Source organism: Dermochelys coriacea, chromosome 7 (assembly GCF_009764565.3).
Source record: "Dermochelys coriacea isolate rDerCor1 chromosome 7, rDerCor1.pri.v4, whole genome shotgun sequence".
Classification (NCBI taxonomy): Eukaryota; Metazoa; Chordata; order Testudines; family Dermochelyidae; genus Dermochelys; species Dermochelys coriacea.
Window position 1 is genome coordinate 112,057,132 of NC_050074.1, and position 23,422 is coordinate 112,080,553.

At 40.3% G+C, this 23,422-nt stretch overlaps 1 protein-coding gene across 4 annotated transcripts in view; it reads left to right on the forward strand.

Annotated features, from left to right (window-relative positions):
- The window catches only part of SHTN1 (shootin 1), a 91,434-nt gene that overhangs the window by 35,153 nt on the left and 32,859 nt on the right, over positions 1-23,422 (forward strand). For all 4 annotated transcript variants that reach the window (XR_006282753.1, XR_006282754.1, XM_038411550.2 and 1 more), the window contains 3 exons: positions 6,082-6,176; positions 20,321-20,467; positions 22,473-22,626. Coding sequence is in view for 2 of the 4 variants with exons in the window: in XM_038411550.2 (XP_038267478.1) it covers positions 6,082-6,176; positions 20,321-20,467; positions 22,473-22,626 (396 nt within the window). In the remaining 2 variants the exon portion in view is untranslated. The remainder of the gene's footprint in view (positions 1-6,081; positions 6,177-20,320; positions 20,468-22,472; positions 22,627-23,422) is intronic.

A 23,422-nucleotide genomic window follows, 5' to 3' on the forward strand; every position in this document is an offset into this window, starting at 1 on the left:
GTACACAGGATCAGTGTAGTCTGTGCCCTTCTGCAGTGTTGTGAAATTCAGGATTCTGCTGTTCGCTTGAATATTTAGCAGGAAATGCTTGTATTTGTTGGTGATTTGTGAATCCCACAGGTTGTTGTTGAGCACAGGGAAAGAGTTTGCAGAAACATCAGTGGGCTTTCTGGAAGCTTTCATAGATCATTTAAGAACACTAGGACGATGGAACAAACTGCCAGGGAAGTCATGGAAGCTCCTGCACTAGAGGTTTTCAAAAAGAGGTTGGATAGCCATTTGTCTTGGTGGTTTAGACACAATAAATGCTGCATCTTGGCAGAGGGGTTAGACTAGATCACTCTTGTGTTCCCTTCTAACCCTGTGGTTCTGTGATTCTGTGTATTTCCTCACTTTCACATGCAGTTCCATTGCTTGAACATCACAGAACATGAAGGCAGCACTTTGAGGACTCTAGAGGTACGTCTGCATGGCAAGCAGAGAGACACAGCAGCGAGTCTCAGAGCCCAGGTCTACAGACTTGTGCTTGTAGGGCTCACACAACGGTGCTAAAAATAGCTGTATAGACTTTCCAGTCTGAGCTTAAATGTTTACACAGCTATTTTTAACGCCGTAGCATGAGCCCCATGTGTCTGAGTCTGTAGACTTGGGCTCTGAGACTCACTGTTGCAGGTTCCTGCTTGCCATGTGGATGTACCCTAAAAGCATCATCAGCATGATAGACTGGGTCAAGGGAGTGTCTGCTGGAACGTTGTGATGAATGGAAGCAGGGGCTCTTCTTAACACCTTCTACAGTGTGTTGTTGAAATATCTTCATGTGCTTGAGCAAAAGGGTAATCCATCTGCTCAGATCCAATGGAGTAGGCTAATACCAGCCAAGTGTCTAGTGTAGCAATATATTTCAGTTATTGGAGTGGGTGATTCATCCAAGAATATTAAAGGAACTGGCACTTGAAATTGCAAGCCCATTATCAAAAATTTTTAATGAATCTGTTGTACCATATGACTGGAGAATTGCTAACATAGTCCCTGTTTTTAAGAAAGCGGGGGGGGAGGGAGTAGTGATCCAGGTATCTACAGGCCTGTTAGTTTGACATCTCTAGTATGCAAGGTCTTGGAAAAAAATTTTGAAGGCAAAAGTAGTTAAGGACATTGAGGCCAATGGTAATTCGGACAAAATACAATATGGTTTTACAAAAGGTAGATTGTGCCAAACCAACCTGATCTCCTTCTTTGAGAAAGTAACAGATTTTTTAGACAAAGGAAGCATAGTGGATCTAATTTACCTTGATTTCAGTAAGGCTGATGATACTGTTCCACATGAGGAATTATTAGCTTAATTGGAAAAGATGGGGATCAATATGAAAATTGAAAGGTGGATAAGGAACTGGTTAAAGGGGAGACTACAATGGGTCACACTGAAAGGTGAACTGTCAGGCTGGAAGGAGGTTACTAGTGGAGTCCTCAGGGATCGGTTTTGGGACCAGTCTTATTTAATCTTTTTATAACTGATCTTGGCACAAAAAGTGGGAATGTGTTAATAAAGTTTGCGGATGACACAAAGCTGGGAGGTATTGCCAATACAGAGAAGGACCAGGATATCATACAGGAAGATCTGGATGACTTTGTAAACTGGAGTAATAGTAATAGGATGAAATTTAATAGTGAGAAGTGCAAGGTCATGCATTCAGGGATTAATAACAATAATTTTTGTTATAAACTGGGGACGCATCACTTGGAAGTAACAGAGGAGGAGAAGGACCTCGGAGTATTTGTTGATCACAGGATGACTATGAGCTGCCAATGTGATATGGCTGTGAAAAAAGCTAATGCAGTTGTGGGATGCATCAGGTGAGGTATTTCCAGTAGAGATAAGGAGGTGCTAGTACCGTTATACAAGGCACTGGTGAGACCTCATCTGGAATATTGTGTGCAGTTCTGGTCTCCCATGTTTAAGAAAGATGAATTCAAACTGGAACAGGTACAGAGAAGGGCTACTAGGATGATCCGAGGAACAGAGAACCTGTCTTATGAAAAGAGACTCAAAGAGCTTGCCTTGTTTAGCTTAACCAAAAGAAGGCTGAGAGGAGATATAATTGCTCTCTATAAATATATCAGAGGGATAAATACCACAGAGGGAGAAGAGTTATTTAAGCTCAGTTCCAGTATGGACACAAGAACAAATAGATACAAACTGACCATCAGGAAGTTTAGACTTGAAATTAGATGGTTTCTAACCATCCTCTGGAACAGCCTTCCAAGGGGAGCAGTGGGAGCAAAAGATCTATCTGGCTTCAAGACTAAGTTTGATGGGATAGCCTAATTTTGGCAATTTAATTAATCTTCAGCTATTAGCAGTAGATATGCCCAATGGCCTGTGATGGGATGTTAGATGGGGTGGGATCTGAGTTACTACAGAGAATTCTTTCCTGGGTGTCTGGCTGGTGAGTCTTGCCCACTTGCTCAGGGTTTAGCTGATCGCCATATTTGGAGTCAGGAGGGAATTTTCCTGCAGGGCAGATTGGCAGAGGCCCTGGGGTTTTTTTGCCTTCCTCTGCAGCGTGGGGTGTGGGTCACTTGCTGGAGGATTCTCTGCACTTTGAAGTCTTTAAACCACGATTTGAGGACTTCAGTAGCTCAGATATAGGTTAGGGGTTTGTTACAGGAGCGAGTGGGTGAGATTCTGAGGCCTGCATTGTGCAGGAGGTCAGACTAGATGATCAGAATGGTCCCTTCTGACCTTAAAGTCTGAGACCCAGTGGTGGTAAAGATGCATGTAGTAGAAATTCCCTACCACCTATAAGATAGGATACACAGACAGCCAAAATTACTTGAACATAGACTGATCCCTCTGTACTTTGTGTGAGCTAGCAGAGCACTGGAGATTACCGATTTGCTAGTTGTCATATACTCGATTCCTGTTAGCTCTTTTATACCATTCAACTCTGTTGCAGAGTTCTGTACATGTAGAATGAATAAATTATTTTGGCCAGGATTGGTGAATTATTGTAAGTTTTTTCTAATTGTTTTGTTCAAGAATTTTCCTTTTGAAATGTAATTTGATAATCAATTGGATTTTAGCAGCCTATAATCCATGTCACAAAGTACCACTGACTGTGCTTTGCTTTAGACATAGTTAAGCTTGTCTCCAAAGAGGCAGGGGATTTACCGAGGGTAGTGTATGAAATTGTATGTCATTACTCTGGAAACTAGTCCTTAGTCAGTTAGAGCTGAAGTGCATTGAGAGAGCAATGTCTGCAAGTAGTCATTCAGAGACTTTTTTTTAAGGGTTTATTGATATTACTCACAGGTCAGGATTGAAGTGTATGGGCAGAACAATATGAGGAAGTTTGCACAATGCCTCGCTATGGCTAATTTTTTAGGCAGCGATATCAGTCTCACTTGTATCACCATTGTTTTAATACATTACACTCAATTGTACTGATGTTACTTTCTTGTTGCGATCTCATTGGTCTCTGATGTAAAGAGACCAGTTGATACAGAGCCCGTTAATCTCTGGTAGTCAAATGTCAGTTTCCTGGAAATGCATTCTGCTTTACAAAATATGCAACAATCTTTTATGGCTTGAGTATTGCTCTTATAGGGCTAGATTGTGGAGCGTCCTGACATGGGAATAGGTCCCCATTTACATTCCTGTGCTCGTTAGAGGATTACTTGAGTCCCGGTATGACAGAGTAAGTAGATACTGTGCACTTGCTTATTCCTTCTTATAAGGAAGGAATGGGTGGGGGAATGGCGCAGCCTCATACCACCCTTGCTCAGTGGTATGCAACAACAATGAAATAACAATCTGTGTCTAGAAATGTTGCAACATCGTTACCGGAGAAAAAGAGGAAGAGGTAGAAGAGTGGAGGGAAGCAAAAACATGGGCTGATTTTTTTTCTGAGCTTAACAGCCTCATGGAAAATAAGAATGAAATTTAAGCCAGTAACCTTTCATGGATTTGGTTTTAACTAGCCACAGTGGTGGGTGTGACGTTGCACTCTGTATTATTTTATGAAAATATGTGGATGAGTTTGAATATAATGTAACTAAAATATGCTTCATGCAAAAGGTCTCTTGCAAGGTATCGTTACAAAGCTTATCTACTGAGTGTGGTCATCCTATTTGTATAAATGTATCACTCTTGTGTCTGAAACTAGAAATATAAAATATAACTCTGAGGGCCAACTGTAGTTATGCAAAGTGTGGGCCATTAATGGTGCTTTGGAATTTTGATGGCTCCCATTAACCAGGACAATTGACTATAGATTACTCTGTTTTACTTGTAAGTCTTTCTGTGTACATGTGTGTTGGCAAGTGGGTAATGAAGTCTTACAGTGACATGTGATGATGTCATCTGAACTGGAATCCATATTTAACCTGGTGCTTTTTCCATTGAGAAGGAGGGGTGGGAACCCAGAGGGACAAAGGATTCCCGCCTTATGCAAAAGAGATACAAGTGGGTGGAACAGAACAAAGGGGGCGGCCATCATGAGAAATCCCCTAGCTACCACTTGAACTGGAATAAGGGCTGTACTGGGGAAAGGATTGTGCCCAGTCTAGGAAGGCATCCAGTCTGTGAAAGAAACTTATTGAAATATCTCTGAGGGTGAGATTTTATCTGTATTCAGTTTTCTTAGACATAGACTTGCGTGTTCTATTTTATTTTACTAGGTAATTCACTTTGTTCTGTCTGTTACTGCTTGGAACCACTTACATCCTACTTTCTGTATTTAATAAAATCACTTTGAACTTATTAATTAACCCAGAATATGTATTAATACCTGGGGGGCGCAAACAGCTGTGCATACCTCTCTATCAGTGTTATAGAGGGCAAACAATTTTATGAGTTTACCCTGTATAAGCTTTATACAGGGTAAAAAGATTTATTTGGGGTTTGGACCCCATTGGGAGTTGGGCATCTGAGAGTCAAAGACAGGAACACATCCTAAGTTGCTTTCAGTGCCTTGCATAATGACAGGTTTCAGAGTAGCAGCCGTGTTAGTCTGTATTCGCAAAAAGAAAAGGAGTACTTGTGGCACCTTAGAGACTAACAAATTTATTAGAGCATAAGCTTTCGTGAGCTACAGCTCACTTCATCGGATGCTGTAGCTCACGAAAGCTTATGCTCTAATAAATTTGTTAGTCTCTAAGGTGCCACAAGTACTCCTTTTCTTTTTAAGTTGCTTTCAGTTAGTCTGCAGCTTTGGGGCATGTGGTTCGGACCCTGGGTCTGTGTTGGAGCAGACTGGCGTGTCTGGCTCAGCAACACAGGGTGCTGGAGTCCCAAGCTGGCAGGGAAAGCAGGGGCAGAAGTAGTCTTGGCACATGAGTGGCAGCCCCAAGAGGGTTTCAGTGATCCAACCCGTCACAGTGGGTCCCATTATTAAAAGCCTAGATGGATGGATAAAGGTGTTGGGGGAATAGTATACTTCGTAGGTCTTAATACATGAATAAGTATTATTGAAAATTTTATGGGAGGAAAAGTTAATTTAGAGAATTCGATATGGTATACAGTCAACTTCACACCATGTACTGCAAGTGTTACAGGACATGAGACAAATAATAGAAATAATGTCCTTTGTTATGTTTATAAAACCAGAAATATCCCAAAGTACTTTCCAAACATTACAAAGCTTGGGATGTGTATGTACACATGGGGAGCATGTGTACACACAGAGACGTACCTAAATTATAAGTAAATTGTGTGTATCATATCACCCACCATTGAAAGGTAGCCATCTCAGGGTGGAATTTAATTTAATTAGTCCGTAACAACACTACACAACAGTTTAGGACCAGAAGGAAATAATGCAGTATCGAATAGTCCAGTAGTTACATATATAAAGAGGAAAGTTTAGGGGAGAAAAGGAGGGCAAAACAAAATCAGAATAGTACAGGTGGTTAGAAATATGGACCGATAGAACTAAACATTTTTATGTTCTTTGTAAGGAATCAAAATATATTGAGCAATCTTGTCCCATGTCCTGATCAAACAAACTGTACCTTTTGTTAATTTCTCTGCTAGCTTGTTTTTATTCATCCTTGTCTGTTTTTGTTTTTGTTTTTTTGAAATAGTGTCTGTACTGGCAGTGGAAGAATATGAAGAGCTCCAGGAAAACTTTGAGTTGGAAAAGAATCTACGGAAGAAAGCGGAGTCATTTGCACAAGAGGTGGGTAGATCAACAGAAATCCTGCAGATGAAAGAATTCCATAAAATATGGGTCTTGTAAAATACCAAGAGGTGAGAACAGGTTTTGATGGTTTTATGGCTAAAGCAGACTGTTTGGAACCCAGACCTCTTACGGACCATTTCTGTGGCCTTGAGCAAGTCACTTAACCTTTTCCCATCTGTAAAATGGGTCTAATGATACCTACTTCACAGATATGTTTGAGGAGTAATTCTACAATGTTCATTAGACGTTTTAGGATCATTGCGTGGTAAGTGCCATAGAAGTGCAAACTATAATACGTTTTACCAATTTAATTTATTAATATAAATGTTCCTTTGTTTCATTTTTTAAGTTTTGCTATTAAATTTGAGAGGGCTCAGACAGTCATAACATGAGAATTTATATTCCCAGAATATGGGCTTAATGTTGCAAGGACGACTTTCTTTTTTCACTCTGGTTTGGAGTGGAATACGTTTACTGGCAAAATATGTGAACCCAGCCAAAGAAATATGAGACAGTTTGATATTCAGATATATGCAAATATGTCTGCAGTTTGGAATATTTCTTCAGAAGAGACCCAGTGTTGGTAAAGATTTCAAACAATCATCTGTGCGGGCGAGAGGCATGAGCAGATTTCAGTGTTGTGAAAATACAAAGAAGAAAATGAGCTTTGAGAGAGCGTTATGGAATGTCTGTGATAACTGTCCCAATACCTTCTTGGTCAGTAGGTTTCAACCTGTGGTCAGCCAACCTTTGGGGGTCTGCAGACTGTCTAATATTTCCAAAGGGGTCCACACCTCCATTTTAAATTTTGTAGGGGTCTGCAAAGGAAAAAAGGTTGAAAACTACTGTTCTAGGTGGCAATATTGTTCACCATGGGAATTCTAATAAACTCTAGCTCAATCTTGCCAATCCCAAGCACTGAAAAATCAATAGATTGGCTTAAAACTCATGCAATATAAAAAATAATGCTTTTCTTCTTTGCTTCCTGGTTTTTGAGCTTTAGGGTACACATGGGTTATGTTATCAACCATTTTCTCCATAACTATGTGGGCTAGAAAACTTTTTTTAATAGAAGCTGAGATTCTCAAATAATCATGTGACTCTGGAACCCAGGATTTTAACGAGAACACCAAATATTGCAAGACTCACAGTAAAATAGGAGTTGGCAAAACTGCAGTGTTGTAACGGTAGAAGCATGTTAGGTCTCATTTGAAATGTCCATTCAAATTTGAACACCTGGGTGCAGGCAGGCGAATAGAACGTGCTTTCCTGGGCACGAAATTTCTTTTGGCCAACTGGCTGGCTTTTTATTTTTTTAACCAAGTCTTTCATGAAATCTCTGCTTGATAACTCCTGTGCATCTAACTACGCCCACTGTGCTAGTGATCATATTGTGTGGTAAGGGCATTTTTTGACTGGGAGATTATGGAAGGGAGTGGATATGTTTACTGGATGCAGTGTTTGCCAACTATACCTTTGTCTTGACTTGGGTATTCATAATGCTTCATCTGTGAAGTGAGTTGTAGAAAAAGTTGTTTTTTTAAAAAAACAAAACAAAAACAAAACAAAAACCCTCAAGCTTTGTTGATCTGAGAGCCCGAGGTAGGCTATGAATGAACTTAAAGAACTGAAAGAATGAGGAGTCCTTGTGGCACCTTGGAGACTAACACATTTATTTGGGCATAAGCTTTCATGTGCTAAAACCCACTTCATCAGATGCATGCAGTGGAAAATACAGTAGGAAGATGTGTGTGTATATATACACACAGAGAACATGAAGAAATGGGTGTTGCCATACCAACTCTAACGAGACTAATCAATTAAGGTGGGCTATTATCAGCAGGAGAAAAATACTTTTGTAGTGATAATCAGGAGGGCCCATTTCAAACAGTTAACAAGAAGGTGCGAGTCACAGGAGGGGAAAAATTAGCATAGGGAAATAGTTTTTAGTTCGTGTACACGAAAGCTTATGCCCAAATAAATTTTAGTTTTTAAGGTGCCACAAGGACTCCTTGTTCTTTTTGCTGACACAGACTAACATGTCTATCACTCTGAAACCTTAAAGAACTGGGGGCTCTTTAGGGGTGGAAGACACTGTGAGAGTAGCCCACAACCACACAGTGCTATGCTTTGTCCTCCTCCTGCTGGTGACTGGGCCACAGAGGCTCAGAGGTTGATGAGGTTGAGGCCTACAGAGGTTGATGAGCCTGCTGTAGGCTTGGCTAGCAGAGCTGGATTTCTTAGAGGCTTTTAGAACCAAAGGTACCAGGTTCATTCTCCCCTCCCAACAGCCCATAAGCCAAGAGAGGGTCTCTGCCGACAGCATGACGCTTATAAGGCTTTCCAGCTCCATAACTAGTGTGCATTGCTGCTGCACGCATAGCAAATAACTGTTTCTAGTTCCTGTTCAGCTTTGCATTTGAATAATTGGACCAGTTATTCATTAGTACAGATATTGAAGGAGAAAGATAAGAGTTTCAAAGACGAGGGTATTATGTTCTGCTAGGTTATCACTCATTCATATAGGGCCAGATATTAAAGGGTAGTTAAGTATCTTAAGACACAGATTAGTATCTAGTGGGATTTTCAAAAGCATCTGGGCATTTAACTTCCAATAATTTCAAAACTGTAACAATTTACTTCAGTTTAGGATCTGTCCCATTGACTTCAATCGGACTGCTTTAGTGAATAAGGAGTACTCATGTATTTAAGGCTTTGCAGGATTGGACCATCTACATAGACATGAATGACCTATTGTTCCTTTGAAAACTATCGAAAAAAGACAAGTGCAGGCAACAGAAATAGAGTAAGAGTAGGGCGAAGGAGGCAGCATTTTCCAGAGAAGATTCCCGTGTTTATTTGTTTGCAGGTGGTTGGTCTGATTTTTTTCCCCCTATATATTTATAATTAAAATAGTCAAATACAGGCACCTACCGTCTTCTGATACACGTCACAATCAGCTCAACAATCACACTGCCCCTTTTGCATTCCTGTGCATCTTATCCACATTGAAAATAGAAAAGTGAGAAAAGGATGACAGTGAACCACTCTAAAAAGAAAAGCCTTCATTAGATAGTTGACAGGTTATCAAGTGTCATTGGCTATACATTTTTTTTCAGAGAACTACAACCTGTTACCAAGGACAATCCCTAAAGAATATGTCAACAAGAACAACAACATGCTGAACTAGATCTGCAACACATCGTTCTTCAGGAAACATGTCTTATGCTGTTACTGTATTTTAAAAAAAAAAATCTGCTCCCAATAATCCCAGAAACTGTGGAACAATGTTTCAGCTACTTAAACTAGTAAAGATATAGTATGTCTGAGAGTAACAGTAAGGGCTTGTCTACATGGAGACTTTGTGTGCAGCAAGTTGGGGTGTGAACCTACAGTGCGCTACCTTGCCACGTGCTAACTAGCCATGTGGACCCTGCTCTTTGCAGTAAAAGTTCCATGGTGTACTTTGGCATTACTGTTCTTTTGAAATGGAAAACACCCTGGCTTGCCGTGCACCTTGACCCAGATTTTTAAAGGTATTTAGTAGGGATGTCAAGCGATTAAAAAAATTAATTGTGATTAATCACACTATTAATAATAAAATACCATTTATTTAAATATTTTTGGATGTTTTCTACATTTTCAAATATATTGATTTCAATTATAACACAGAATACAAAGTGTACAGTGCTCACTTTATTTTTGATTACAAATATTTGCACTATAAAAAACAAAAGAAATTGTATTTTTCAGTTCACCTAATACAAGTATTGTAGTGCAACCTCTTTATCATGAAAATTGAACTTACAAATGTAGAATTATGAACAAAAAAAATTGCATTCAAAAACAAAACAAAATGTAAAACTCGTAGAGCCTACAAGTCCACTCAGTCCTATTTCTTGTTCAGCCAATTGCTCAGACAAACAAGTTTGTTTACATTTGCAGGAGATAATGCTGCCCATTTCTTGTTCACAATGTCACCTGAAAGTGAAAACAGGTGTTCTCATGGCACTGTTGTAGCTGGTGTCACAAGTTATTTACATGCCAGGTGCTATAAAGATTCATATGTACCTTCTTGCTTCAACCAGCATTCCAGGTGGCATGCATCCATGCTGATGATGGGTTCTGCTCTGTAACAATCCAAAGCAGTGCGGACTGACGCATGTTCATTTTCATCATCTGACTCAGATGTCACTAGCAGAAGGTTGATTTTTTTGTGGTCTGGGTTCTGTAGTTTCCGCATCGGAGTGTTGCTCTTTTAAGACTTCTGAAAGCATGCTTCACACCTTGTACCTCTCCAATTTTAGAAGGCACTCCAGATTCTTAAACCTTGAGTTGAGTGCTGTAGCTGTCTTTAGAAATCTCACATTGGTACCTTCTTTGCATTTTGTCAAATCTGCAGTGAAAGCATTCTTAAAATGAACATGTGCTGAGTCATCATCCAAGACTACTATAAAGGAAATATATGGCAGAATGCAGATAAAATAGAGCTGGAGACGTACAATTTTCCCCTAAGGAGTTCAATCACAAATTTAATTAATGCATTATTTTTTTAACCAGCATTATCAGTATGGAAGCGTGTCCTCTGGAATGGTGGCCGAAGCATGAAGGGGCATACGAATGTTTAGCATATCTGGCATGTAATACCTTGCAATGCCGGCTGCAAAAGTCCCATGCAAATGCCTGTTCTTACTTTCTGGTGACATTGTAAATAAGAAGCGGGCAGCATTGTCTCCTATAAATGTAAACCAACTTGTTTGTCTTAGTGATTGGCTGAACAAGAAGTAGGACTGAGTGGACTTTTAGGCTCTAAAGTTTTGCATTGTTTTGTTTTTGAGTGAAGTTATGTAACAAAAAATAATCTACATTTGTAAGTTGTATTTTCATGATAAAGAGATTGCATTACGGTACTTTTATGAGGCGAGTTGAAAAATACTGTTTCAATTGGTATTCTATTGTTTAACAATGCGATTAAAATGGCAATTGCGATTAATTTTTTTTAGTTAATTGCATGAGTTAACTGCGTTTAATCAACAGCCCTAGTATTTAGGCATTACCACACTTACTGTTGCATTGCCTACCTGGCTTGAAAGCCTAAATCTCATTTTCAAAAAGGATTTAAGTAGCTAGGAGCCTGAATCCCATTGACAGTCTGGACCTATGTCTCTGTGTAGACAAGCCCATAGTCTTGAACCACTGCGTATAGGCATGTTTCAGTTAGGTACAGTTCAGTTACTAAATCCTTAATTGTTTGATTAATTAGTTAGTAACCAAAGCAGATTTGGATTTACATGATGCATAAGAGAGTGCCTGAAGGCATCTGCCATATGTTAAAAATGCACTTGTACAGTACCAACTAGAGTAAATCTAGCAGCCTCCCCCAAATAACCAGGAATGACCAGTCAAAAGGGAAATAAAAATCCATTGAACAGAACAAAAATCATTCTTTCTTACATGGTGGCCTTCAGCACACACCCTTCCAACCACAAACACCTAGGGAAAGGGATGGCCTTTGAAGTATGCCCTTAGGGCAGAGATGGGCAAACTATGGCCCACGAGCCACATCCGGCCCATGGGACCCTCCTGCCCGGCCCCTGAGTTCATTGTGATGAACGATATTTGGAGTGAGCGGAGACCCTGTCAAAGCCATTCTTTCGCTCAAAGTTAATGTTAACCACACTTATTCAGAGCTTCATGATAAACTCATTCTGAACACTGTTCCTGGAAATAAGCCACTACTCTAAGTAATATGCATGTGTCACTGTTGAGTAATGAGCTGTAGTAATAGTAATGCCAGCACACACGCTTTATCATAGTGCACTTCTGTCTTTTATATGACTATTTTTTGAGCCAAGAAATATTGTCCTGGCTTTTTATTTTGAAAATAGGGGCACTTTACCTAGAGGGGCCTTATTTATTTATTTAAAGAGATTGAACACCTGCAGTTCCTCTTAATTTCAGTGGGAGCTCTGCATGTCCAGTAGGTGGAGGACAGGGCCCACCCATTCAAATCAAACCCTTCCCTGCATGGTTATGCATCTCCCAGGTGACACTCTTAGGATACCATTACTACTGAGATAGTGGTAGTCAGGAAACGGTGCCGGCAGCTGGAATAGGGTGCATTTATTTGTGATGCTTTTTGTGCCCCCTGTCTTTGCTATAAGGGATGAGAATCTGCCGCTGAAGTGCAGGCAGTTGGGAGGGGAATGTGTGTGCTTGGTGCAGGTGAGAGAGAGAGAGCGAGCGCGCACACACGTAGGAATGAGAGAACACTTGAAAATCAAAGCTTTTGATTTTAAAAAAAAATCCAGTGCAGCTTTAATTATAGTCATTCTGCTAGCACCACCATAATATGTATTTAATTAATCAAAAATGATGCAACTTCAAACATTAGAATTCATTCTCTTTAGAGGTTCTAAAGAAACTGAGTAAATATTGTCAGCTGTGGTGAGGAAGGAGGAGAAAGGAAAAGGATTTAAAGTGAGTCATCCTTTGTAAAAGCTACAGGAATCTGAATAAAAGGACTAAATAAATGGTGGGGGGGGGGAAAGATGAGGGAATAGAAAATCTGTATCCACCTGAATAAGCCAGGGCTGTTAACCTAGGGATCTTGGCAAGTGTAATCAAAATGCTAGTGTCATGTTTTAAGAGACATTTTAAGATTCATCAGTTTTTTGTCGAATGCTATACAAGAAAACAAAGGCACAGAGAGGGGATCTTGAAGGCCACAGCAATAATGTAGAGGCTAGACCTGAAAAGCAGTATTCCACAAAGGAAAGCGAACTGTTAGATACCATAAAAGGAAGATATGACAGTGCTGGGCGGGGGGGAAGGGGCAGGGAGCAGAGCTAAGGATCTTAATGCTGCAATCACATATGCTTAATAAAATATTAAATATAAAAGATTTATTAAGCATATATCTTGCCTTACAAGGATACTTGTAAAGTACTTGTAGACACTTAGTTAGCATCTCTCGTTGGCTCAAATACAATACCTGCGCCTGAGATTACTTTTGAAACCTTGCTGAGAAATGAGGTAGTATGTTCCTCCAAATTAGAGTGCAAGGCTGTTGTTTTATGCTGCCTGTATGTGAGAAAAATGAAAAGCAAGTGTAGAGTTGCTGTGCAGGTTTTTTAGGGCTGCTCTTACTTTGGGTATTGGTACAGTCGCTGCCCGAAACATATCACTTGGTGAAAGAAACAGGCTTCTGTAAATGTTTATAGTGAGCGGCAGAATGGTTTGGATTCAGCTGGTATATTTTAAGAGGCCAACCTAGGTTATATCCAGGGGTAAATTCACATTTTTATAGTCCCCTTTTTAATATAGGTTTTGAAAGAACCCTGTACCATGCCCTGCCTGCAGCTTGCTTTAATTTTCCTCTCAATGCCTGACCGTTACAGATGCATTTTAAAAGTGTGTATATACAGTACAATGTGTCTGTCTGTATGTATACATCAACTGTACAGTACAGTGTCTGTATTTAACTTTGTTACCTTCAGGATGCCCCTTCTTATTATGGGGCCCTGTGAAAGTGCTTGGCTGGCACTTTATTTAATCCAGGATTGAACCTTCCTATATAAAAAGGGCAGATGCTGTTATTCTTTTTGTGACTGTTAAGAAGGACTGTCATAATTGCTACAAACGATGATGACCTGTGCCCCTCATGAGATTGCATGCAATTGAGTCAGAGATCTGAGTGTGTTGCATTAGTGATGAGCTGCACCAGAACTCTTTTTTGGAGCCATTAATAGCGTTTGAGTCGTTTATAATGACCATGTGACATGTCTGCAAGTGGATACCACAAGACCTGTGCTCCTTGAAAGACTTTTTGTTATGCGTACTTGCGTCTATGTATTGCCAAGGACGGCTTAAGAAAAGCTGGTATGTAATAATTAAGCTTGGCAGAATTCAACTTTAACTTTTGATGGATAATATCTGTTTATTTTTAAGCATTTTTTTTTACTTTTATCTATTTAAATTTTCACAGTTGCAGGGAATAATGGGAGGAGTCAGACAAGAATTATTTAATGATAGTGGATGTTGAGATTCAAAAAGCTAAAGCTTTGTAACTGTTAAAACACAAATTGTCAACATCTCATGTCAAATTATACAAAATAAATATCCTTACATCAAACTCTAATAATCTTTCCAGCAGCATTTTTCTTTGTCTATCTGTAAATTTTGATTATCTTCTGAGGAAATATTTTTATGTGAAAATGACAAAATTGACATTTACTGATACGGTAATCCTTCCAAGCCTAGTGACAATAATTAATTCACTGCCTAGCTGGTTGAACTGAAAATAATTGAAATAGAGGAGGGATATGTTTAGGTCTTAGACCCTGAGCTTGAATCTTGCCACCTTTAGAGCATGATACAAGACTAATCTCTCTCATCAAGCTTTCATCTAAGAACAGACTTGTGAAATGGCCAAAGTTGTGTGCTCTAGAAAGTGTACCGCCTAGATCTGATTCCTCTGAAGTCTGCCATTTAATCTGTTGGGAAGAGGGTTAAGAGATTTTCTCCTCTTCCAAGAAGCATCTGATCTGTTTCTAAATGGATTCAGTGGCATCCAAATACAACAAGGCTGGGTGCCTTAGAAATATATAGAATAATATAATCCATTCTGTATGATGCTAAAACAGGAAAATGTTAATTGGAGAACATTCTTTTGCCCTGTCAGCAAACACTTTGTTTGATATTTTGGTGCTACGTGCAAGTTTCTGTGCTGCTGAAATGTGTTTTAATTAGATGGTCCTGGACATTTAATTTTTATATATAAAATAAAAATTAATGTCTTATTTAGTGCAGACAAATTGACCTCCCAAATGAGGGTATAATCATATTTTACCCTCTCATTCTGCTTCACTTAGTATTTTCTCTCCTATCCTGTTTTGTTCCCTTAATTTAGGGCCTGATCTTGCAAATACTTAAGCATAGGTATAATATTTTAAGTCAGTGGGACTACTCATGTGAATAAATTATTCCCATGCATGATTACAGGGTCAAGCTCATACACAGGAAGCATTTTTTGGCTTAGAAATCTTCATTTCTCCATATTGTAAGCACCATGCACATTATCTGTGATGCTAAGAAAGTAATAAAGTAGAAGTAGTTGAAAAACCCAGGCAGTTTTCTGTGACATTTTTGAACAAAAAGTTTTCACTCAGTTTTTTGATAGAAAATGTTTGATTTTCACAGGAAAACCTTGAAATAAAATTATTACAATTTTCTCTGTTTTTTCAAAATCTACTGATGGGCTGTGTTGCAGTGTTTAATGTTTCCTTTTGTCACTCAGTAGGCTTTCAAAAGCTGAGGTAGTTTGGAAAAGTTAGAGTGCACAAAGGGAACCCTCCCCAAATTATAGCCATCATTCATTCCTTAGATTTGTTGGCAAAAAAGGGAGTGAAAGGATCGAAATCTGGAATTTTGAAAACAAATTTTTCAATTCTGAAGTAAAAATTTTCATTTAGCTTTGAAACTTGTCAAGAAAATTTTGAAAAAAAATTTCAGTTTTTTTCATATGAATACACTGAGTTTTTTGACTAAATCCCGTTTTTTAGCAGGAAAATGTTTTGACTGAAAACCCTGTGACCAGCTCTATTAATAACATATTGCATGCACCTTAATTTGGGCTGCTAAACATTTTTCCACAGCGGAATTATAGAGAAACTGTTATGCTGTTTTCTCGTGTTCTGTCTTTCTTTTCAGAGAGGACTTAAATTTCACTGGGCAACTATTCTGTGTGACTAAGTGACTTTGTTATTGTTTATCAGTGGCATTATTGGTTTCAAGACTCCATATGCCAGATTGATCTGTGGTATAACTTTGAAGTTCCCAGTCCTGATTCTTTTTTACCTTGCCTCTCCTGTAAATCACAGACACCAGTGCAAAGTGAGTGTAAAATGCGACCATTGTGGTTTTGTAGCATTACACACCCCATTTGAGGACCCAATCCGGCACCCTTTGAAGTCAATGGAAAGATTCCCATAGACTACAGTAGAGCTGGATCAGATCCTAAACCACAACTGAGGATGCAGGGCAATGCAAATTCAGGGATCAATTTGATTCCAAGACTCCACTTATACTATGGTAAGCTCCTGTTGGTGAAGCATTGAGTCAGTGTAGGTTCTGAGTAAAGAATGCTCTCTCCTTCCAATAAACCAAGCCTGTCGTTCTTACTGGAAATGTGTTATCCCAGTTTAAGGCTGCGACATCCTTTCCATTAATAACCTTGTTTCCATAGGGTTATGGATGAATTATAAAATGGTGATACAGGCTGAAAGTGGCCATAAATACTTCAATCCAGAAGCAATTTTAAATGTACATATTTGCAATGTTACTTCATTCTAGTATAACTGAAAAATGAAACCTTGCTAAATATTAGCTCACCAGATAGCCTAATAGTTCTTATATTGTGCAAACCAAAATAACATGGCACAGAAATTAAACCTTTTTAAAATGGCTTCTGCTCATGCATAATAACTGCGTGCTGGATTTTCAGTGTGCCTCTTTTTGAGATATTTAAAGAAGTTTTCACTCTGTTTCTAATTTAGTGCCTGCAGTAAACTGCAGACAGCATCAATTATAGGCACAAAAGAGAGCATTCAGGCTACCAACAGATCCTGGGTGTAAAAATGAGGGTGTAAAATAGAAGCAATTTTTCTAATATGTCCTTTATGTTCCATAATATGTGACTCAGAATGCCACCTCAATGGAGTCAGTTGGGATCTGTGTGGCCAGATCACTGGGTCCATGCAGACCCTCATTGAAGTCAGTTGGGTGCTACGTAGGTGCCAGGATGGAGCTCATTGCCATATCAGGGTCAAAGATCTCTTCCACTGTCAGGTAATGAGAATCTGTAAACATTAAATGCTGTATGTCTTTACCTGACTCAATTGTCTTGCTCTCCCTGGCAGACAATACATTTTATACTCTGGTGAGGAATGCTCTAGAAATACCTGTAAGCAGTTAAATTATTACTGTTCAAAGATGTTTTATGATTTAATCTCCTGATCTAGAAAACCCAAGTATATGTAATATAATGGGCTACCTGCCAGACATTCAAAATTTCAGATGGGCAGCCAGCTTTAAATCTGAATTTCTTCTTTGCTTTTGGTCAGTTTATGGCACAGTTTTAATATTGTTTAATGGGTCTTTTAACATATATTTGTAGGACAGTATGGCCCCCGATCATGTTTCAGTGTGCAGAAGGGAATGCTGTGCATACCATAGTCAGAAATACAGCCATCTGCCCATCTTAGTGTTTTTTGTATAGCACCCATCACTGTAGTATATAAGTACTGCACAGGACAATTAGTTCCATATAGTGAGGTCTCCAGAGGAAATCTCTGATCCATTTGCTGCACTGTGCTCTCTTTCTTCTTTTCTAAAGGAAGGTGAAGGGGACCAGGATTTGTATTGAAAGTGAAGGTGACCAAGGGTGGAGCAAGGCTGACTTAAACTTAATCCTGGCCCACTACTCAAAGTGACCATGAGGAAGATAAACCATTACCTTGTTTCAGAGAAGAGTCACTGCAGTTGTCACAGGAAGCTAATTTCTGCTGTGTTGTGGTCCCACACCCCCACAACAGTCCCTGTTTTTATACAAGTGCAGGACTGGAGCTTGTAGTCATAGTTTTCTCTTCCCTGGGTGCTTTCCATTCTTTAGTGCCTTTTCCACTGCATAGCTCTACCCAATGAGGGGTTCTTTGTTGGCTTTTTTAATATTAAGGCCACATCGATTCTCTCTCTGTTTTTGCACTCAGATTGCATTTGTGAGTCATCTAGACTGTATCAAAAATTAGGGCTAGTCTACACTAGAAGCGCTACAGTGGTAATTCTCCTGCTGACATAGCACTGTCCACACTGGCGCTTAAGTTGGTGTAACTTACTTCGCTCAAGGGAGTGCCTTATTCACACCGCTGAGCGACATAAGTTATACCGAAGTAAGTGGGAATGTAGTGTGACGGGGTAAGGCCAGATGGCTATTGAAGAGTAGTGGGAGATAGCTATATTAGCTCCAGGCTAAACAAATCCCTGGTACCAGGATAAGTGAAATGGCAGCTTCTCCAGGTCAATTAAGACACCTGGGGCCAATTAAGAACTTTCCAGAAGGCAGGGAGAAGGCTAGGTTGATTGGGACACCTGAAGCGAATCAGGGACTGGCTGAAACTAGTTAAAAGCCTCCCAGTTAGTCAGGTGGATGTGGAAGTCAGGCGCTGTGGGAGGAAGTTGTGCTGTTGGAGAGACTGAGCAGTACACACCATATCAGGTACAAGGAAGGAGGCCCTGAAGTAAGGGTGAAATGGAGCTTGAGGAAGTGAGGGCTGCTGTGGGGGAAGTAGCCCAGGGAATTGTATAGGTCATGTTTCTAAAAGATCAGCTACCATAGCTGATACTATTAGGGTCCCCGGGCTGGAGCCCGGAGTAGAGGGTGGGCCCGGGCTCCTCCCCCTCCTTTGCCCCTGATTAATCACTGAGACTGGGAGACAACAGAGACTGTGCAAGGAAGGATAACTTCTCCTCACCTCCCTCGCTGGCTTATGATGAAAATGGCTCAGTAGACTGTGACCCTTGTCTCTAGAGAAAGAAGGGTTACGTGGAGGGTCGCAGTGAGCCTCTGAGGCTAGTGAAATCCGCCAGGAAACATGGGACCCACAGAGGCAAGGACAGAGCTTTGTCACAGTAAACAAGGCCTTTAAGTTCAGCGAGATCAGTAGCTGCCCTTTTTATTATCAACCTCCATAATAATACATTATGTAGCCCAACAGAAACATAGCCCAACAGAGTGCTGGATAGAAACTTGCTACAAAACTCAGCCAAATAAATAAATACACAGACATCTGATTGCATTTCTTTTTTTAATAATATACCCATAAGTCCAATAATAGTGGACTGGAAGAAATAGTTTGTCAGACAGTTGTGGTGGTAACTTTGGCCAGGAAATAAGTAGTGAGGGAAACTGTCAAGATTTCATAGAACTTTGCATTTATAATAATTTGGTCATAAATCATTCTGCTGAACAGTGGATTAATTTTTCAACAATTTGGGGACAATCACTGTACTGGGATGTTTTTTCATAAATGATAGAAAGTGTCTCCCACAGAATAAACACTGGCTGTGCTACACCCAGCATTCTCATCAGAAATCTCCTCTCCTAGTTACACATGTCATTTCTGCTACAAAGATCGGGTTCTCTTGGGGCCCATCCTGGATTCCTTGCTCACCCAACCCCACCCTCCCCCCACTGATTTCAGGCACAGCCCTTGTTATTGGCAGCATAGAGCTGCAGAGGTAGCTCCTTGGGGAATTTTATGGCAAGAAAGCGGAATTCTCCCTGGAGCTCTCCAGCAGACAAAGGGAAGTACCCTCTATATTTGATCTGTGCAAAGGCCTGTGCCATCCCTTTTGAGGGCCCAGTGGCCTATTTAAAAGGCTTGGAGTAGTGACACCAACCTGATGGTTTACCCCCACATCCTAAACCAAAAGTATCAACATTTGGGAAAGTGAAAGAAGTGGCTAGTTCAAAATTAAAAGGGAAACAATGGCTTTAAAGGTAAGTTGCTGAGACTATCTCTCAGCCCCATTTTTACTAGCCTAAAATCACACCATAATGCACCACCTTCCCTGTGGAGTAGGCGCGCGCACACACTCCACCATCACCCAGTAAATGGTGCTTGTGTTGGGAACTAGGCAAGTGTTGTCGGGAATAAAATCTACCATCTGACACTTAGATTGGGCATGAGCCTCTCTATGGTCACTGTTACAGACCCCATGCTCTTTTGGCTCCTATCCAAGTGACTGAATTTCTCATCTAGTGAAGAACTGACTGTGTAATTGCTTGTATACCAAGTGAGCTTTAATCTCTTCAGGGAATACTAATTTAAATCTATGAATTTTAATTTCAGAGTGTTGCAAACACACACAATTTTCATAATAAATGACATAGTTCTCTTAACAAGGAGGCACTTTATGCACTTAGCTATTGTAAACTTTCTCCCCCCTCCCCCACCCTTGAGTTTTTTAACCAATGCTAGATGATTCACTGTGTTTATTATCATTATTTATCTGGTTTCTGTTAAGATGGGAGACTACTTAATCATTCAGGTTTTTTTTGGCGGGGGTGTTGTTTTTGGCAGATGTATATTGAACAAAACAAGTTGAAAAGACAAAGTCATCTGCTTCTGCAAAATTCTGCTCCTGATCAGCAGCTATTGAAAGCTTTAGATGAAAATGCCAAGTTGACCCAAACACTGGAAGAGGAGAGACATCAACACCAGCAAAAGGTACAGGTATAGGATTTTTAGATAGCTTCTCAAAGCTCATATTGATTGCCATTTATTAAATGTGCTCAGCACAGTTAAATGCAGAGGTCTGGTCCCTGCCCTATCCCCTGTCTCTTTGGGTCATTGATAGGGTCTGAACACAAAATCTTCAGCACTTATACCCTGATTCAGGAAAGGATCTCTCTTCAAGACTGCAGGTAAGCACATGCTTAGCTTTAAGCATGTACTTAAAATTATGTTCTGAATAGGGATGGAGTTAAGCATATTCTTTCCTGAATAAAGTCTTGAAAGCATGCTCCTTTAACACTGGCGGTAAAGGAATTACCCCACTAGCTGGTAGTTGGTAGTAGGCGCTTAACTCTTCTGTGAACCAGCCAATAAACCTGATAAAGGCATGTGCTAGTATGGATTACCAAAGCACTAGAAGACTCAATGGATAAGTTTGAGTGTTGCTTTTTAAATTAATAGGGGTGATGATGATGTCACAGTGACATGCCTTAATATTTATGTGCCTTGGGGAAAGCAGTGATTTTTCAGGAAGGATTTAAATGAAAAGAAGGCAGGATCCAGGCATCCTGCAATGGGAAGGTAGTTCCTGGTTCCAGAGATGCAGGAAAATGAGAGCAGTAGAAGGAAGTATAAATTCCACAGTATCGGGGAACTATAGAAAAAGATAAAAATTATACAAAATGCTGTGTATATGGGTGCTGTGGAAAACTCCATAGTTATGAAAGGCATGAGGAAGATGGCATCTCAGAAGTAAGATTATGTAGTATGGTTTCTGTGGATCTATGACCATTTCCACCAGCTGAGGTTCTGCACCCATAAATCACTTTAGTTTTTAGTGTGTGTATGTCATAGGGCAGTGGTCCCCAAACTTTTTTGTCCATGCCCCCCCCCCCCCTGGAGGCCACATTGGAGTTGGGGCAACAGTCAGGAGTGGGGCTGGTACTGCAGCTGGGGATTCGGCTGGGAGTGGGGCTGCAGTTGGGGCTGGAAGCCAACCTGCAGTCAGGGCTGGAAGCCAGGGCCGGTGGCTGCGACTGGGAGCAGAGCCGGGCTGGGGTGCGAACTGAGCGTGGGGGCAGAGCAGGGCTGGGTGGTACATGGGGTCTGGCCTGGGCCCTTCTGCGCCCCCCTGAATGTTCCTCCATGTCCCCACACCACAGTTTGGGGACCACTGCCATAGGGTAATGCTCGGTAGCTGTACCTTCACATGTACAGTAAAGCTAAAGATAGATTCACATAATATATTTATTTAAAAAATACTTGAGGTGTAATAGCTGGCTTATAGAAAAGCTCTGATTTTTGTAAACTAGACCAAATTGTATATATTTAATAGCTATGGAAATGGTTGCTTCAACATGCTTGAATGCTGCCACTCAATCTGATGTCATTCTGTAGTTCATCCATTGACAACTGCATGAACTGCGGAAGGAGTGAGTTTAAGGAGTGAGCATATTCTTTCCTGAATAAAGTCTTGAAAGCATGCTCCTTTAACGCTGGAGGTAAAGGAATTACTCCACTAGCTGGTAGTTGGTAGTAGGTGCTTAACTCTTCTGTGAACCAGCCACTAAACCTGATAAAGGCAGTGCTAGTATGGATTACCAAAGCACTAGGAGACTTTAAACAGAATCAGTTAACTTAAAAACAAACAAAAAAAAAAAATCCACAAAGCTCATGTTTGCTTCAAATGAAGAAACTGTGTTCAAATAAGACAATTAAATCTCTAAAGAAAAAATGTCTTAGACATTTCAGGTCTGGAGATGTTTGTAAAACAAAATTGGAGTTAAATTAGAAAATTAATAGTGAGATCTTTGTGACTCTTTCAAAAATGTGTGCTTAAAAAGTCTTCTCATGTATATTACTGCAGTTTACAGCGTTCCTGCTAATCTCATATTCTCAAGGCCTACAGTGTCTGGTAGATGGCCCAGCTATTCATCAAGGCAAAAGACAGAATGCGCATTTTTTTATTGTAACAATGTCCAGTGTTTGCCATCTGCAGGTTAAAGAATTAGAAGAGAAGCTAGAAAATGAAGCACTACATAAGGAGATCAGTTGTCTACAGCAGCAGCTGGGACTTCTGGAAGAGGATAAAAAGGAGTTAGAACTAAAGTGGCAGAACTCTGAAGAAAAAGTTAAAAACCTAAAGCATTCAGGTAAAATCACTTAATTAAACTAAGTTTAGAAGTGAAATTCTCTCAAGTGTCACTGGTGCAGACCTAATAGAATTATATAAGATACTTTTGAGATGAAACCATGAACATCTGTGCATAATTGTTGTTTCACAGTATGAAGTTCAGTGACTCAACGTGTCTAGAATCTATTCAGTAGAAAAATTTGTAAAACTTTTGTTGTGATGGGGCATACAAACCTCACTGAAGAACAAGGGGTTAAGGAACAGCTCTGGTCTCAGGTAGCCATGTCCAGCAACACTTGCAGGGCCTGCACAAACGAGAGGCAGGGGCTTTAAAAAGGGAAGCAGAGCAGCTCAGAGGCAGGTGGGCAGTGGAAGGAAGCAGACGACTGCTCTGAGGGAGAAGTGTCGCCTGGGAACTCATTGTCTCAGATCTGACAGCGCAGACCTGTGCAAACCTATAAAGGAGAGTCAGGTGACTGAGTGTGCAGGTCAGAGACTTGATTGAAGAAAATTCTTCGGTTTATTCTAGGAAGCTAAAGGAGGCTTGGGTAGGAGATGGCCTGGGGGGCAGTTGTATAGCACTGCAAGGTAGAGTGTAGCTGCCCACCATAGGGCCCTGGACTGGAGCAGTGGAGGGGGTGGACCAGGGTTCCCCTTCAAGAGGATATTACAAGAGCATTCACGTCGGTTGAGAACCTAGCTGGAAAAGACCTTGACTGTTCAATGGCCTAGACCCCAAGTCCCTATGTTTAAAAGGGAAGGACTGGAAATTGTGGGAGAGATGGGGGAAGCACTGAAGGACAGGACTGTGTTTT